General features: G+C 37.9%; 1 protein-coding gene across 1 annotated transcript in view; it reads right to left on the minus strand.

The window, feature by feature from the left end:
- POLQ (DNA polymerase theta) overlaps positions 1 to 12064 on the minus strand; it is a 133920-nt gene extending 121856 nt beyond the window's left edge. Inside the window, exons 1-6 of the mRNA XM_088024675.1 lie at positions 11872 to 12064; positions 11217 to 11396; positions 9153 to 9283; positions 7579 to 7735; positions 5565 to 5673; positions 12 to 231 (exon numbers count right to left, since the gene is read on the minus strand). Of these exons, the coding sequence (XP_087880801.1) occupies positions 12 to 231; positions 5565 to 5673; positions 7579 to 7735; positions 9153 to 9283; positions 11217 to 11396; positions 11872 to 12049 (975 nt within the window). The 5' untranslated portion in view covers positions 12050 to 12064. The remainder of the gene's footprint in view (positions 1 to 11; positions 232 to 5564; positions 5674 to 7578; positions 7736 to 9152; positions 9284 to 11216; positions 11397 to 11871) is intronic.
- Positions 12065 to 15912: the final 3848 nt, after the last annotated feature.

The following is a 15912-nucleotide window of genomic DNA, read 5'->3' on the forward strand; positions in this document are numbered from 1 at the left end:
TACTGACTTACCTTCACTTGTAGATTGGGATGAAATTCCCTCACAAGCTTCATTGAAGAGTCATATATAGAATTTCCAATTTTTACTGACTCTAACAGTGGTACAGGACGAAAGTTGGTGTGGTAGAGTTCAGCATTCAACCAGGAAGCTACAATCTCCAAATTAGGAAGAGTAGCGCTCATGCCAACAATCTGCACGGCGTTAGATAGAGGACTGGCTAAATTTGCCTGGCTGTGGAAAACAAATGAAAATGATGTTCAGAGATACATAGTTATAAATAGTGCTGCTAACAGTATTTTTGGTCATGTCCTTGGGTCCATACATCCATACATTTTTAAGGTATACAACTAGAAGTAAAATTACTGGGTTATAGATCATCTTCAATTTTATTGATGTCAAACTGTTTTCCGAAGAGATTGTACTAAAGTATCTCCATGATCCATGTGTGTTTTATTGTTCCACATCTTGTCACCACTTAGTACTGCCAATCTTTTTAACACTAGCCATTTTGGAGAATGTGTGGTAATATCTCTTTGAAGAAGTAGTTTACATTGCCTTGATTACTAATGAGATTAAGTATCATTTCATGTTTATGGACTATTTGGATACCATCTTATAAATGCCTGTTGAAGGTGCTTGCCCATTGATATATTGAGTTTTTTCTTCTTGATTTGCAGAACTGTTCGAATGTTCTGGATAATGACTTTCCTCTTTCATTAATTTTTGCTCTTGTCTTTATTATTTCTTTCCTTCTACTTTCTGTGGCATTATTTTACTATTCTAAGTTCTTGAGATGAATAATACATTAATTTTTCAGTCTCTCTTCTTCAGTAATACATGCATTTTATACTATCAATTCCCCTTTAAACTTAAACTGCATTTCACAAGTTTTGTTAGATGATATACTTTCAATTCAAACTATCTTCCAATTTGTACTCTGATTACTTTTTTGACCCAAAAATGGGTAAAAGTCTATTTCCCAATTTCCAGGGGACATATGCCTCTCCTATACTTATTTTTTAGTTTAATTCCATTTGTCAGATGATATATTTTAAATTACTTAAATCCTTTAAAATATATTGCTTTATGGCCCAGCATAGAGCAATGTTTTATTATGTACACTGAAAAGAACATATATTCTGCTTTTATTTGGCAATTCTTCTACATACATCCATTAGGTCAAATTTGCTAATTGCACTAGTCATCTCTTCTATATCCCTACTCATTTGGTATATAGATAATTATCTCCATGTTTTCTCATATACTGAAAAAGAGGTGTTAAATCTCCCTAAACTGAAACATAAGAGCTCCCAGACTGAAAGAATCTATTGAGCAACAAGCACAATGAACGAAAATGAAACACCAAGACATATCGGTGTGAAATTTCACAACACTGAGGAAGAAAAGGAGCCCCTAAAAACTCCCGGAGAGAATTAAAAAATTTTATACAAAGGATAAAGGATAAGCATGGCATTGGATTTCTCAACAGTAACAAGAGAATGAAGTAAGGTCTTAAAAACTAAAGGAAAAATATTTAAAACCTTGACTTCTATACCTGGACAATCTATGAAATAACTGTAAGGCATTTTCAGATACGCAAACTTTCAAAAAAATCGTATGAATAGACTGTACACTAAAATAAAGTGGAACATCCTGGAAGATGTCCCCACCAAAATGAGGAAGTAAATCAAGAAAAAAATATGTTATCCAAAAAAGGGGGACTCTGACTCAAGCAAAAAGCAATAGGAATAAATGATAAAGAAAGATCCTAAAATAAGTACTATGCAGCACATATATAGTTTACCCATATAACCAGATTAGAACAATTCAGAAGTCTTTTGGAGAAATTTCAAGATGAATTTGGTAGAATAGCAAATGTGTCAGAACATATTGGATGGAGATTTACATAAGGGGGAAAGAGGCTGGGGATCAATCAGTGAAAAGGACAGAGAAAACCAAGCCATCAAACAAAAAAGATATTTATTAATTTCAGAAAAAACAAAAAGTTATTTAGAAGGTAAAAGTAATCATAATATACTACATGACTCAGTTGGCAAAGGCATTTATATAGTCCTAACAGTGTAACACTAAATACTGATATGAGCAAAATTATGGCATAACAGTATTTGGAGAATGGGAAGAATGATGAGAGGACAAAGAGAGACTGTGGGGTCAGGTGGGAGGAGATTGGGTTGGGTGAGTAAAGATTTTAGAGAAGAGCTAGATCTTCATCTTTCATAGTAAGTAGTCAAAATATAATGTGTAAAACTAAAAACACAAGTGGCTACATTTAGAAATAACACTGTAAATAAATTTTTTAAAAGCTGTAAGAGTTGAATGGCTTCCCAGGGGAATTCTACCAAACATTTCAAGAAGAATTAATACCTATTCTCCTCAAACTGTTCCAAAAAATAGAAACGGAAGGAAAACTTCCAAACTCGTTTTATGAGGCCACCATTACCTTGATCCCAAAACCAGACAAAGACCCCATCAAAAAGGAGAATTACAGACCAATATCCTTGATGAACATGGATACAAAAATTCTCACCAAAATACTAGCCAATAGGATCCAACAGTACATTAAAAAGGATTATTCACCACGACCAAGTGGGATTTATCCCTGCGCTGCAAGGTTGGTTCAACATCCGCAAATCAATCAACGTGATAAAATACATTAACAAAAGAAAGAACAAGAATCATATGATCCTCTCAATAGATGCAGAAAAAGCATTTGACGAAGTACAGCATCCTTTCTTGATCAAAACTCTTCAGAGTATAGGGATAGAGGGTACATACCTCAATATCATAAAAGCCATCTATGAAAAACCTACAGCGAATATCATTCTCAATGGGGAAAAACTGAGAGCTTTCTCCCTGAGGTCAGGAATGTGGCAGGGATGTCCACTATCACCACTGCTATTCAACATAGTATTAGAAGTCCTAGCCACAGCAATCAGACAACAAAAAGAAATCAAAGGCATCCAAATAGGCAAAGAAGAAGTCAAACTCTCTTTGCAAATGCTATGATACTTTATGTGGAAAACCCAAAAGACTCCACCCCAAAACTGCTAGAACTCATAAAGGAATTCAGTAAAGTGGCAGGATATAAAATAAATGCACAGAAATCAGTGGCATTCCTATACACCAACAAGACAGCAGAGAGAGAAATTAAGGAGTCGATCCCATTTACAATTGCACCCAAAACCATAAGATACCCAGGAATAAATCTAACCAAAGAGGCAAAGGATCTGTACTCAGAAAACTATAAAATACTCAGGAAAGAAATTGAAGAAGACACAAAGAAATGGAAAAACGTTCGATGCTCATGGATTGGAAGAACAAACATTGTGAAGATGTCAATGCTACCTAGAGCAATCTACACATTCAATGCAATCCCCATCAAAATACCATCCACTTTTTGCAAAGAAATGGAACAAATAATCCTAAAATTTGTATGGAACCAGAAAAGACCCCGAATAGCCAGAGGAATGTTGAAAAAGAAAAGCAAAGCTGGCGGCATCACAATTCCGGACTTCCAGCTCTATTACAAAGCTGTCATCATCAAGACAGTATGGTACTGGCACAAAAACAGACACATAGATCAATGGAACAGAACAGAGAGCCCAGAAATGGACCCTCAACTCTATGGTAAACTAATCTTCGGCAAAGCAGGAAAGACCATCCAATGGAAAAAAGACAAGTCTCTTCAACAAATAGTGTTGGGAAAATTGGACAGCCACATGCAGAAGAATGAAACTGGACCATTTCCTTACACCACACACAAAAATAGACTCAAAATGGTTGAAAGACCTAAACGTGAGGAAGCTCTTTAGGATCATCAAAATCCTAAAGGAGAACACAGGCAGCAACCTCTTCGACCTCAGCCACAGCAACTTCTTCCTAGAAACATCACCAAAGGCAAGGGAAGCAAGGGCAAAAATGAACTATTGGGATTTCATCAAGATAAAAAGCTTTTGCACAGCAAAAGAAACAGTCTACAAAACAAAAAGACAACCGACAGAATGGGAGAAGATATTTGCAAATGACATATCAGATAAAGGGCTAGTATCCAAAATCTATAAAGAACTTATCCAACTCAACACCCAAAGAACATAATCCAATCAAGAAATGGGCAGAAGACATGAACAGACATTTTTCCAAAGAAGACATCCAAATGGCCAACAGACACATGAAAAAGTGCTCAACATCGCTCAGCATCAGGGAAATCCAAATCGAAACCTCAGTGAGATACCACCTCACACCAGTCAGAATGGCTAAAATTAACAAGTCAGGAAATGACAGATGTTGGTGGGGATGCGGAGAAACGGGAACCCTCCTACACTGTTGGTGGGAATGCAAGCTGGTGCAACCACTCTGGAAAACAGTATGGAGGTTCCTCAAAAAGTTGAAAATAGAGCTACCATACAATCCAGCAATTGCACTACTGGGTATTTACCCCAAAGATACAAATGTAGGGATCCGAAGGGGTACCTGCACCCCGATGTTTATAGCAGCAATGTCCACAATAGCCAAACTGTGGAAAGAGCCAAGATGTCCATCGATAGATGAATGGATAAAGAAGATGTGGTGTATATATATACAATGGAATATTATGCAGCCATCAAAAGGAATGAGATCTTGCCATTTGCAATGACGTGGATGGAACTGGAGGGTGTTATGCTGAGTGAAATAAGTCAATCAGAGAAAGACATGTATCATATGACCTCACTGATATGAGGAATTCTTAATCTCAGGAAACAAACTGAGGGTTGCTGGACTGGGGGTGGGGTGGGAGGGATGGGGTGGCTGGGTGATAGACATTGGGGAGGGTATGTGTTATGGTGAGCGCTGTGAATTGTGCAGGTTGAATCACAGGTCTGCACCTCTAAAACAAATAATGCAATATATATATTAAGAAAAAAAAAAAAGAAGATAGCAGGAGGGGAAGAATGAAGGGGGGAAATCGGAGGGGGAGACCAACCATGAGAGACAATGGACTCTGAAAAACAAACTGAGGGTTCTAGAGGGGAGAGGGGTGGGGGGATGGGTTAGCCTGGTGATGGGTATTAAAGAGGGCACATTCTGCGTGGAGCACTGGGTGTTATGCACAAGGAATCATGGAACACTACATCAAAAACTAATCATGTAATGTATGGTGATTAACATAACAATAAAAAAATTTAAAGGGAAAAAAATAAAAGCTGTAAGAGTTGAAAGTAGTTGCCTCTGGGAAGGGGGATGAAGAAATGTTATTTTTCAAAATTAGCCTTGACTGCTTAAATAGAATGATATATAACTGACAAATACAAAACTGGATTTTTAAAATTTTATCATAAAAGTGGAGAACAATCCGAAATTTTAAAATGTTTACAAAATCATCTAAAATCACTCTCAGTCTTAAGTACTTCTTTTGGAACAAAAATGAACTGCTGTACATGAGTTTGTCCTAAATAGGTATTATTCTCCTTCTTTAATTTATTTAATTCATACTTACTACGCACTTCTGCAAACACTTTCTCAACACTGCTTAGAATCTCAGGAACTCAGTTATTTCAGGTACTCACCAAGATGCTGACTTGTGAGTAATATAGCAAATCTTAGTGAGCAAAAGTTCCAGCAGATACCCTCGGTGAGAGTCTCCCAGCATATGCAATTCATCCACAACCACCATTCCTAAAGAGATTATCCAGATATTAGGTTTTACAAAATTTCACAATTTCAAGAAAAATTTTAAAAGACTCAGTATCTTATATAGTAAGTAGCTGTCATTTCTACAGTATATTGCAGGTGATACAAATTTCTAACCATAAAACAAAAATCAGATTTCACATAATGGACAATCCTTTCTCAAGACATTTCAGACATCGTAAGTGGTCCTACTGTAATGTATTCTGGATCTAAAAATCAATGATTACCTAACTCAGAGGAAACTGCCTCTCATTACTCAGATACTTCTTTGTTGGCAACCTTGTAGAAATACATGTACAATGAGATATCAAATACATGCTAGGACAGTTATTCAGTGTATTGACTTTTCTATGGGGGAAAACAACCAGGGCAACCAACCATACTGATGTTAGAAAGTTGCTTAGAAAAACAAAATCAGGGGTGCCTGGGTGACTCAGTCGTTAAGTGTCTGCTTTCGGCTCAGGTCATGATCCCGGGGTCCTGGGATGGAGCCCCACATCGGGCTCCCTGCTCGGTGGGAAGCCTGCTTCTCCCTCTCTCACTCCCCCCTGCTTCTCCCTCTCTCACTCCCCCCTGCTTGTGTGTCTCTCGCTGTGTCTCTCTCTGTCAAATAAATAAAATCTTTAAAAAAAAAAAAGAAAGAAAGACAGACAGACAAAATCAGATCAAGAAGAAAGAAATGATTTTAAGGGATGTTTTTGTTTGATGATGATAGGTAATGAGTCACTCTACCACAAAACATCAGTATGTTTTGTCTACCAGAATCCTCTTCTCCACTACTTGGAGAATCAAACCAGTCTGTGCACTTGGAATAATGCTCAAGAATTACTGAAAAGTTAGTACCAACCAATGCCTTCTTTAAACACAGTCATAAGATCATGGTTTTCACAGGCACTGGTATCCCCCCGACAAAGCCTCCCCACCTAAATGAAGATCTTTCAGACCCATGTTCTAATGGCACATGATGCTCCTTTGCCTCATCAGTAAGCTATCTCAAAAATCATATGGCATGATAAGTTATTTCAGTTTACTCACTCAGTCGTTCAAAAAATATCTGTGCCAGGCACTGTGCTAGGTATATTGGATATCACATTTAATAAGATTCTATTGCAATCCTTGAGATATTTAAAATCCAATGTGGTTACAAGTGATAAGACAATTCTGATACAAACTGATGAATGTGATTTCTCTCTCTAAGCTTTATAGAGCAGAGCCATGTCTTGTTAATCTTTGATTTCATTCCCCACTCCTACCCTACCCAACTTTACCATTTAAGTTCACCAGGATCTCAGTGAGTAGCTAACTGATATGAGTTGCTGCTTCTGCTGATGTTATAATCATTCTCTTCCTGTTGCTACCTCTACCTAGACTTTCCTAAGTGGTTAAAAAAAAAAAAAGTATTAAGGTAGAAAACCTTCCCAGAGTTCCAAACTCATATACAATGTCAGCTTCTATAGCTCCATACCATTTCCCTGCTAAATGGTAACCTCTAAGTAAAGGCCAAATCTAGATATCCTAGCACCAGAATATGATAATGAATACATAGTAACTGCAGATATGGCAGAACCAGCCCCAGCATGCTTCCTTCTATTCCCAGTAAAGTTTAGACAGAAAAGAAGCAATGAGAAATGACTTGAGGGCTCAAGGATATCCTCTGTGTTTTATAAAGTGCAAACATACAGGGAAATAGTCAATAACAGCAAGCAGGACAAAAAACTTTTTTTTTTTTTAAACACAGAGTTCCTAACATTACAGATGCCAATTCTCAACTCCGTAAGTAGGTGACAGATAATAAGAAAAAAATGGGACGTATAGAAATCACAACAGCTCCACTCCATTCCATCAAAAATTAGCAACAGAAAATATTTGCTTATTTCCTACTTTTCTTACCTAATAGATCCATCTTATTTTCCTCTATGAGGCGATTGATCAGACCATTGGCTCTCTCAATTGTGCAGACAGCAATATCCAAGGAAGAGAAATGCCCTGTTGGAGAGGCACTGCCCATATAACCATCCACATTTATTCCTACTTCCTGAAACAGACTCTGAATTGAGTAAAAAGGAATAACACAAGTAAAAATACTTGAAATTCATGAATTGTAGATTGGTTCTATCCCAGAATACAGACATAAGTATCCAAAGATATTTATTAGATTACTGTTGGTTGTTCCTGGCCAGGACACACTGTTTTTTGGGTTTTTTTTTTTAGTATCACATGCTAAAAATATGAAGTTGAGAACTGACAAAACTCAGAACAGAGATTTTCTGTTAAGACAGAGTCAAACAGAAGTATGCCATTTTAACGATTACATTAATACAGCACTTCCAAGTTATTTATAGAAATTAAAATTGGAAGAAAACTACCTTAAGCACTAAATTTTTAATCTAATGAACATGCAAGAAACTAGCTCTTTTTTAAAACACAAATGTAACATTTTAAGAAACAAATTTATACTTCATGAAAAAATTATTCTCATTATCCCACAATTTTTTATACAATAGAAGTTTTCAAAAGTCCAATGCAGTGGGACCTTGATGTTAAAATTTTTTTTTTTTTTTTTTTTTGTAGTTTAACTTTAACTAACATACCTTCTCAATAAAAAGGATCCTTTCATCATTTTGTTACTTTGGTCTAAGTTGAGAGGATGTTACCATGTAGGACCAGCTTTGTTGGCTATTTGGCCTCTGAAATAACTGTTAAAAAGATTTATAGAACCATAGAACTTTAGAGCTGTTCATTCAATAAAATGTTTCTGAATGTTACTGAGTTAACCCATAGTACTAGGGTTAAAATCCTCATTTTACCAATGAAAATACTGAGGTCCAGGAGATTATGTGCCTGGCCTGAAGATATAGTTAATGGCAAAACTGGGACTAGAACCCAGATTTTTTGACTACCAGTATAACAGTCTTGCCATTCCAACATATTTTTTCACTGCAGAAATCACAACAGTAAATGTATTCTATTTAATGAAACACTGTTATTTGTAAAAATGCCTTAAAAACCAGTGAGTAGCACACAAATGAAAAATATTATTATTCATTTTTGCAGAACAGACCACAGGCCTGAAGCTTTACCTACGCACCAATGGATCTTGTTCTTCTTCCCCTAACTACTCCCAAATGGCCCTCAGTTAGGGTAGGATATGTTTCTTCAAACACTCTCCTTTCCATGCTTCACTCTAATTCTACTATTCAGTTAAAATGCTGTATTTTAATTTATATGTTTAGATACTAATTGAAGTATTCTGTTTACTTCCTAAGGAAAAGTTCATAAATTTTAACACAATTTTCAATAACTTTTGATTTAATGACCCTTTCTCCTTTATACAATAAAAAAGTTTCTCTTCATAAATGGTCAACTTTTAAAGCTATTTTGGGATGCAATACAAGAAACCTTTATTAACACAGCTGCCAATAATAGGTCTTATTACAATAATGTTCTTAGTATAAGAACATTACCTGAAGATAGTATTTCTTCTCTTTAGCCACAGAGACAAAGGGCAAAATAAACAAAGCTTTCTTCCGCATTTCCAAAACTCGCTTCAACATAAGTAATTCAGCAACAAGAGTCTTCCCAGCACTTGTAGGAGCTAAAACATATTATTCCACAAGGTTATTACAAAGAGAAGTAATATTTGATATACTGCATTAATGTTTTAAACCATATCCAGTAACTACAGAGACTTAGACTAACCTATCATTAAGGCCCTGACTAGCATCTGAAAACTTTATTCGCTTAAATGCCCCTGACTTCAAACCAGCACTCTAGATAGCCTCACAGTGAAAACAGAAAATTATTAAACAAATCCTTTTATGAACAATAAATGATGAATATTTAGTCCCTAGCTTGTATCTACCGATCCTTTCCTTTAAGTGCTGAATGATTAAAAGCCCTGCTTTGAGGAAGGAGATAAACAAGTTTAATATACTGTGGTAGGAACCATGATAGAAGTTGAGAGAGAAGAGCTATAATGAAGTTTATGGAAAGGAAACGCAACTTATGAGAAGGGAAGGGAAGAGGAAAGGAAGGCCAAGCAAAAGAAACAGCATGTGCAGAAGCCTGGAGGAAAGCCTGGTAAGTTCAGAGGGCAGCAATTTAGTAAGCCTGAAATAAAACCAGGAGGAGTAAGAGAAGAGATGTGAACATGTCACATGAAAAAGAATTTTATAATCCCACCACATAAGGAATTTAGAATTTATCCTCAAAGCAATGTAGAGTGACTAGTGAGTTTTATGAAAAGGAGTGGCAAGATCATATTTGTACTCTATAAAGACCACTTTGCATGCAGAGGCAGAATAAAACCAGAGAGAAAATATAAGCTAGTTATAAGGCTATTGCATAATCTAGAAGATGAGCAAAATCTACAAGAAAGAGGATAATAAACTAGGTAGTGTACCTAAAAACAGAGAGTAGTTAAAATCAAGATATTTGGGTGGCTCAGTCGGTGGGGCATTTGACTCCTGATTTCCACTCAGGTCATGATTTCAGGGTGGTGAGACTGAGCCCCCATCAGGCTCCACACTCAGGGAGGAGTCTGCTTCTCTCCCCCTCTCCCCCTTCTTCTGACCCTCCCCACGCACTCACGCTCTCGTGTGCACTCTCTCCTTCTTAAATAAATAAATCTTAAAAAAAAAGAGAGAGAGATTTGAGATAATATACACTGGACTTGGTGATTAATTGATGTAAGCTGGCAACCAGAAATATGAACGATACTCAAGTTTTGGTTTAAGCAGTTGAAATGGTCAGGCCATTCTACCACTGCCACCAGTTAGTATTTATTGTGTACATTCTATATGCCAGCAACTGTTCTAAGCATTCTCTCATGCTTTCTATTAATATGCTCTACGTTAATTACCACAGGCATTAACTGTGACAGTTTTCAAACCCAACCAATCTGACTCCACAGCCTGAACTCATTATACCTAATGATAACTATCGGCTGAAGCCATAATTAAAAATCTGGATGACTCACAACTTCAGAAAAAACTGATATACAAAGAAAGTGCATCTTATCAAATGGTAAGTTCTGAAGTCAGTGAGCAAAAAGGTTAAAAAGTATGAATGTCAGAGTTGCCCCTGAAAGCCTATGTAAGTCTTCTATATGGTAAATTACATGTTTTTGTGTATACAACCTTGTACGAGGTCAATGTATATAACATTATACATTACAAATACATAATGTGTAAGGTTCACACACTCTAAAGCAACTGAGATCAACCAGGGGAAGAGCAGATTTACATTTCCCTTACACTCTCTTCCTGGGACATGGCTGTTAAGAGGAAAGACAAGCAGAATAGCTCTCTTTAAATTGCTTTTTCGCTCCCCACACTCACCAATATAATGGAATTTCCATAATTTAAATATGCATATGATGAGACTCCACTTTTCATATTTTAAGACTTTCTCTAGCTATAAAGCACTGTTTCATTCACTTTTTAAACTACTTCATAACTACCTCAAGGGTATCCTTTATATTCATGTCATAAAGTAGTACAGAAATTAATGCGCACAAATTTGATTACCTGAATAGACTAAATTCTTTCCTTCCAGGACTTGTCCAAGCAAAAGGCACTCTGCCTGCCATTCAAACATCTTTTTTACACCAAAACTGTGATATTTTTCCAGAACCGCTAGAGGAAGTCCCCAGTTTGCCAACAGCAACTTGTCTATTTGATCGTCAGGAATTGTCTGCTTGCCTTCCCCTTTCAGGAAAGAAAAAAGTAATTAATAGTTGAACCTAATTCTAACATATGACTTCAGCTGTTAGTCTTCCGCTGTGTTTTGGAATTCCTACGTGTTGGACTGAGGCTATCTATATAAAGCACATCCTGACATAAAGCGCTTCCTACATAATGATCTGTAAGGAGTACCGGGCACTATTAGGCGTGAGCCCCCGACAGGCGATTAGATCAGGCCGACTAGGAAGTTGTTTCTGTAAGGGTCTAAAGACCCACAAACCACTTGAATATTATTACCAGGCTGTCGCCCAATCTGCACGTCCATGTCCTAACAGAAAGAGACCTGCCACACTAGGCCAGAGTCACAAACTGAAAAGGAAAGTAGAAGTCTAGTGGGCTGTGCAAACCACGCAAGCTCTGTGCTGAAACTACACCTCCCCACACGTGGCTGGGCAGAGCTGCCCACCTCGCCCGCGGCCCCTCAAGTGCCTGGGAGTACCTGCAGCTGCGGCCCGCGGTCGGCCGCGGTCCTTCAAGCAGCGTCCCAGGCCCGGGGGCGGACTCAGCACGGGCCCCGAGGGGAGCAGGGGGCTGTCACTGCCGTCACCGCCGCTTCCCGAGGAGTCCGAGCCTGATGCTGAACGCCACCGTTTCCCACTCCAGCGCGGAAGATTCATCGCGAACTCTTCTCGGCGATTCAGGGAAAGTCATAATCCCAGCATCCTCCCGCTCCGGAGAAACCGGGCCTGGTGACAAGTGCAGCCACTATCTTCCCGCCTCGGCTTTCAAACTCAGGCCTCCCAGCCCGCCCCCGGAACCATAGAGTTCTCAGTGGTGAGAGTAAACCTGAGAACCATAGAATCGTGGGGAAGGAGCGGCTCCGCTGGTGTCTTAGACCTCCAGCCTTTCGCCTCGTTTGTAGGTTAGCGTCAGAGAAGCCGAGTTGCACCTACGTCAAGGGGCGGGGGCGAGGGAATGACTCTGTATGTATAACCTGCATTTATAATCAGCCTGGCCTAAGCACTTTCTTTTTGTCTATTTCTTTTTTGAATAGCAAGATTTGCTAACTTCATGAGTTGCCCGTAATAGGTAGCTCAGGGAAGTAACTCTTCTTAACATATTGATACTAAAAAAAAATTACAAATTATGTGTGCAAGTACATATAGTACAAGTCTGGGAAATAGCTTTTGAGAATCAATTCTGTGAAAACCCTAGCTTATTTAAAAAATGTTTTTGAATGGCAATATTCTAAAATTCCACAAGATGGAGACATTACTCCATGAAGGAAACATTTTTTCCTGGTTCTCTTTTATGCACGTTCTCTGCATTCATTCACTCAACCATTTATTGAGCACCTTCTGTGTACTAGCCATCTGGGTAAATGGTAGGGAAATGGCATTAAATGGTTTCTGCTCTCAAAGAGAAAGAGCCTAGAGAAGGAGACAGACATTAAACAAATTAATTAATAATTTAAAATTGTACTAATGTTCAGGCAGAAATGAACAGTGCTCTCAAAGAAATGGAAGAACTCCTAATTTACATTGTAGTCCTAGAAGAACTTCCTGAGATGCAGTATAGCATAGAGGTCAAGAGTGAAATTCTGGAGCCAACAGTCTAGGTTTGAAGACTTACTAGCTATATGATTTTAGACAACTTGCTTAACCCCTTTGTGCTTCCTTTTTTGTGTGTATATGATAAGGATAATAAAGCAAACTATTTGGTTATTATGAGCACTAAATAAGTCAATATGGGTAGAGTGGTTAGAACAGTGCCCCCCACATAATAACTACTATTCAAAGAAAGTGATATTTAAGTGTTCTAATACTGCTTCCAATTTTTAAGGGAAAATAATAAACCAAAAAAATCTCTCACAAATCTCACACTATTTTTATTACATGAACTATGATCAAATGAGGAAAATAATTAGGAAGGAAATGCAAGGAATAGTTTATGTCATCCCAGTAAAAATCCAAGAGAATATTTTCAAACTTAGTTTATTTCAAACATTCAACATCTGTTTCTAATTAAAAAAAAAAACTCAAATAGAGAAAAGAAAGCTACTTTTCAAAAATATTTAAAAATTTTGTTATGCTAACAGGTATTGTAATAATTAATGCTAATACACCAGAAGTATTTCCCATCTTTTAATTGTGTCTGAGCTTGTGTTCCTCGGGATTTTATTTGTGGTAATTCTTCAAGGTCTGAGTTAAAATCTTCCAGAGGGGGTGCCTGGCTGGCACAGTTGGTAGAACATGTGACTCTTAATCTCCCAGTAACAAGTTTGAGCCCCACTGTGTTTACTTAAAAATAAGGGTTTACTTTAAAAAATAAATAAACTAAATCTTCCAGAAGAAAAATATTTGGACATATTTCTTCCATTTACCTGGGAAACATACCAATTCTGGGCCACTTTAAACTTAAACTCTGGGTTGATGTTTTTTAAAGATGGAGAAGTAGTAAAATGATGGATGTTAGAAACCAGAACCAGATTTGGAGGAGCTTCCAGCCTTACCATCTCAATCTGCAGATCAGATACTTCTCTGCCAGAAAATACACAAGATCAGAAATGGGATGCAAGTTGTGCTAATTGGAGCTAATGTGTTCAGAATAAAGGAGATGCCAATTAAGAGGATTTTCTGCTTGAAGTTCAGTGGTTCTAAACTGAACAAGTGCAGCACCTACACTTGAGAATAACCCTGGGGAGCTTGAAAACTACTCTCCTACTCCTAGAGATACCGAGGTGATTGGTCTGGGACAGACTCTAGGCACTGGAAGTTCTTCGAAGATCCCCAGGTGTTCCTAAAAGGTTTGCTGGAATTGAGAAACCTGGGTATAATCCCGGTGGAATTTGGGGAGCTGCAGACTTGAATTCAGGTGGCTTCCACGAGAAGGTTTTAACAAGAGGCTTAAATCAACAAGAAACTGAAAAAGACCTGTTTCTCCACAGTGCCCCAAAGAACTAGTAGAAATAGCTTGCTTACAGGTGGGGATAGAAGCAAAATCGAAATAATCTCAAAGGTCCAGGTAAAAACATCAGAAAGCCAACTTAAAGGTGGCAAAACTAAACTGTGAATGCCTAAAAAAAGAGACTAAATTACTAGAATATGGAAATACACAACTTATAACTTCCAAATTTATATATAGACTGTTCTCCCACTTCTCACATGGCAATACCATTGATTGTTTGTGCAGTAAATACTAAGCACACACTATGAGGAAGAGAGATAAGCAGTAAAACCTGGAATCCTAAGGGTTTGATTTTTAGAGTAGAAAGAGCCTTTGATTAAATGGGGAAAGGGGTGAGTACTCTGCTGGGGAAAAGTTGTCCAAAGGAGCCCTAGTGGGACAACCTCCTGATTGGTTTGGTAGGGATGGGGCCAGGGAGTCGGATCACACAGAAGCAAGCACTCCAGGCTTACCATTTGACTGTTGGAGTGTACAGTTTTAAAATTAGCCCTTATAGATTCTAAGGACTTCTCCAGAGGCTACTTTGTTTTTTCTTTGATCCCCTCAACCCTGCCCCTTTTCTTATTTGGACGAAATCTTCCCCAAATCAAAAGCAACAAATGGGAAAAATGAGTGAAAATTTGCTTATGGCCAGCTGCTTTGGTGTAGAGTAGAGAATGCAGGCCTAGTGGGGGTGAATTTGTGCTCCTGTCTTCCTTTTGCATTTCCCCATTGCCTCTTTCCCTAATTCTCTCTCCTTGCTTTCACTTTATTTGCTTTTCTCCTCTTCCCTTTCTGTTTACATTTAATCACCATGAAGACAGAATACTCCTATGCATAATACAATGTAAAATTTTATTTTTAATAAGCTCAGAATCCTCCATGGGAAGACTTCTCTTATGATAAAGGGGACCTTACACATACCTGTATTTCTCAGGTTAATAAAATGACCATTAAAATGATTCATAGATGTCCTTAAGTGTAATTTTTATTATATATTATACAATCTTTTGAGCATGAATTGCTAAATAAATATATTTCAGGATTCCATCTCATTCTTTCCAAAGGTGGGACCAATTTACGAAGATCACAGCTACACTGTGCATTTTCATGGAGGGCACAGCCTTGGTTACATCAATGGCAACCTTAAAAGACAAGGACACACAGATATTCCTCTCCTGTATCACCTCACCTGCAAGGGCAAAGCAAGAGTGTTTCTTTTGGTTCATCAGTGTCATGACTATCTCATAATCTGAGAGACTCCAAACATGATGGAAAATCTCTGGAGGATATGACTTGGATTGGACCATTTTCTAAGGCAAGTGACATATTGTTGAGGTATAGGTGTTTTAGTCAGTTCAGGCTATAACAAAATAGAGAGATAGCAGAAATTTTTTTCTCACAGTTCTGGATACTGGAAGTCCAAGGCCAGAGTGCCAGCATGTTTAGCTTCTAATGAGAGCCCTCCTCTGGGTTGCAGAGTGCCAATCCGTTGTTGTATCCTCACATAGCCGAAAGAAAGAGAGCTCTCTGCGTCCCCCTTGTATTAAGAGCATTAATCCTATTCATGAGGGCTCCACCCTCATGATCTAAT

Source organism: Eumetopias jubatus, unplaced genomic scaffold (genome assembly GCF_037043125.1).
Source record: "Eumetopias jubatus isolate StellerSeaLion01/CBP00866 unplaced genomic scaffold, mEumJub1_p1.0 scaffold_1, whole genome shotgun sequence".
NCBI classification, from domain to species: Eukaryota; Metazoa; Chordata; class Mammalia; order Carnivora; family Otariidae; genus Eumetopias; species Eumetopias jubatus.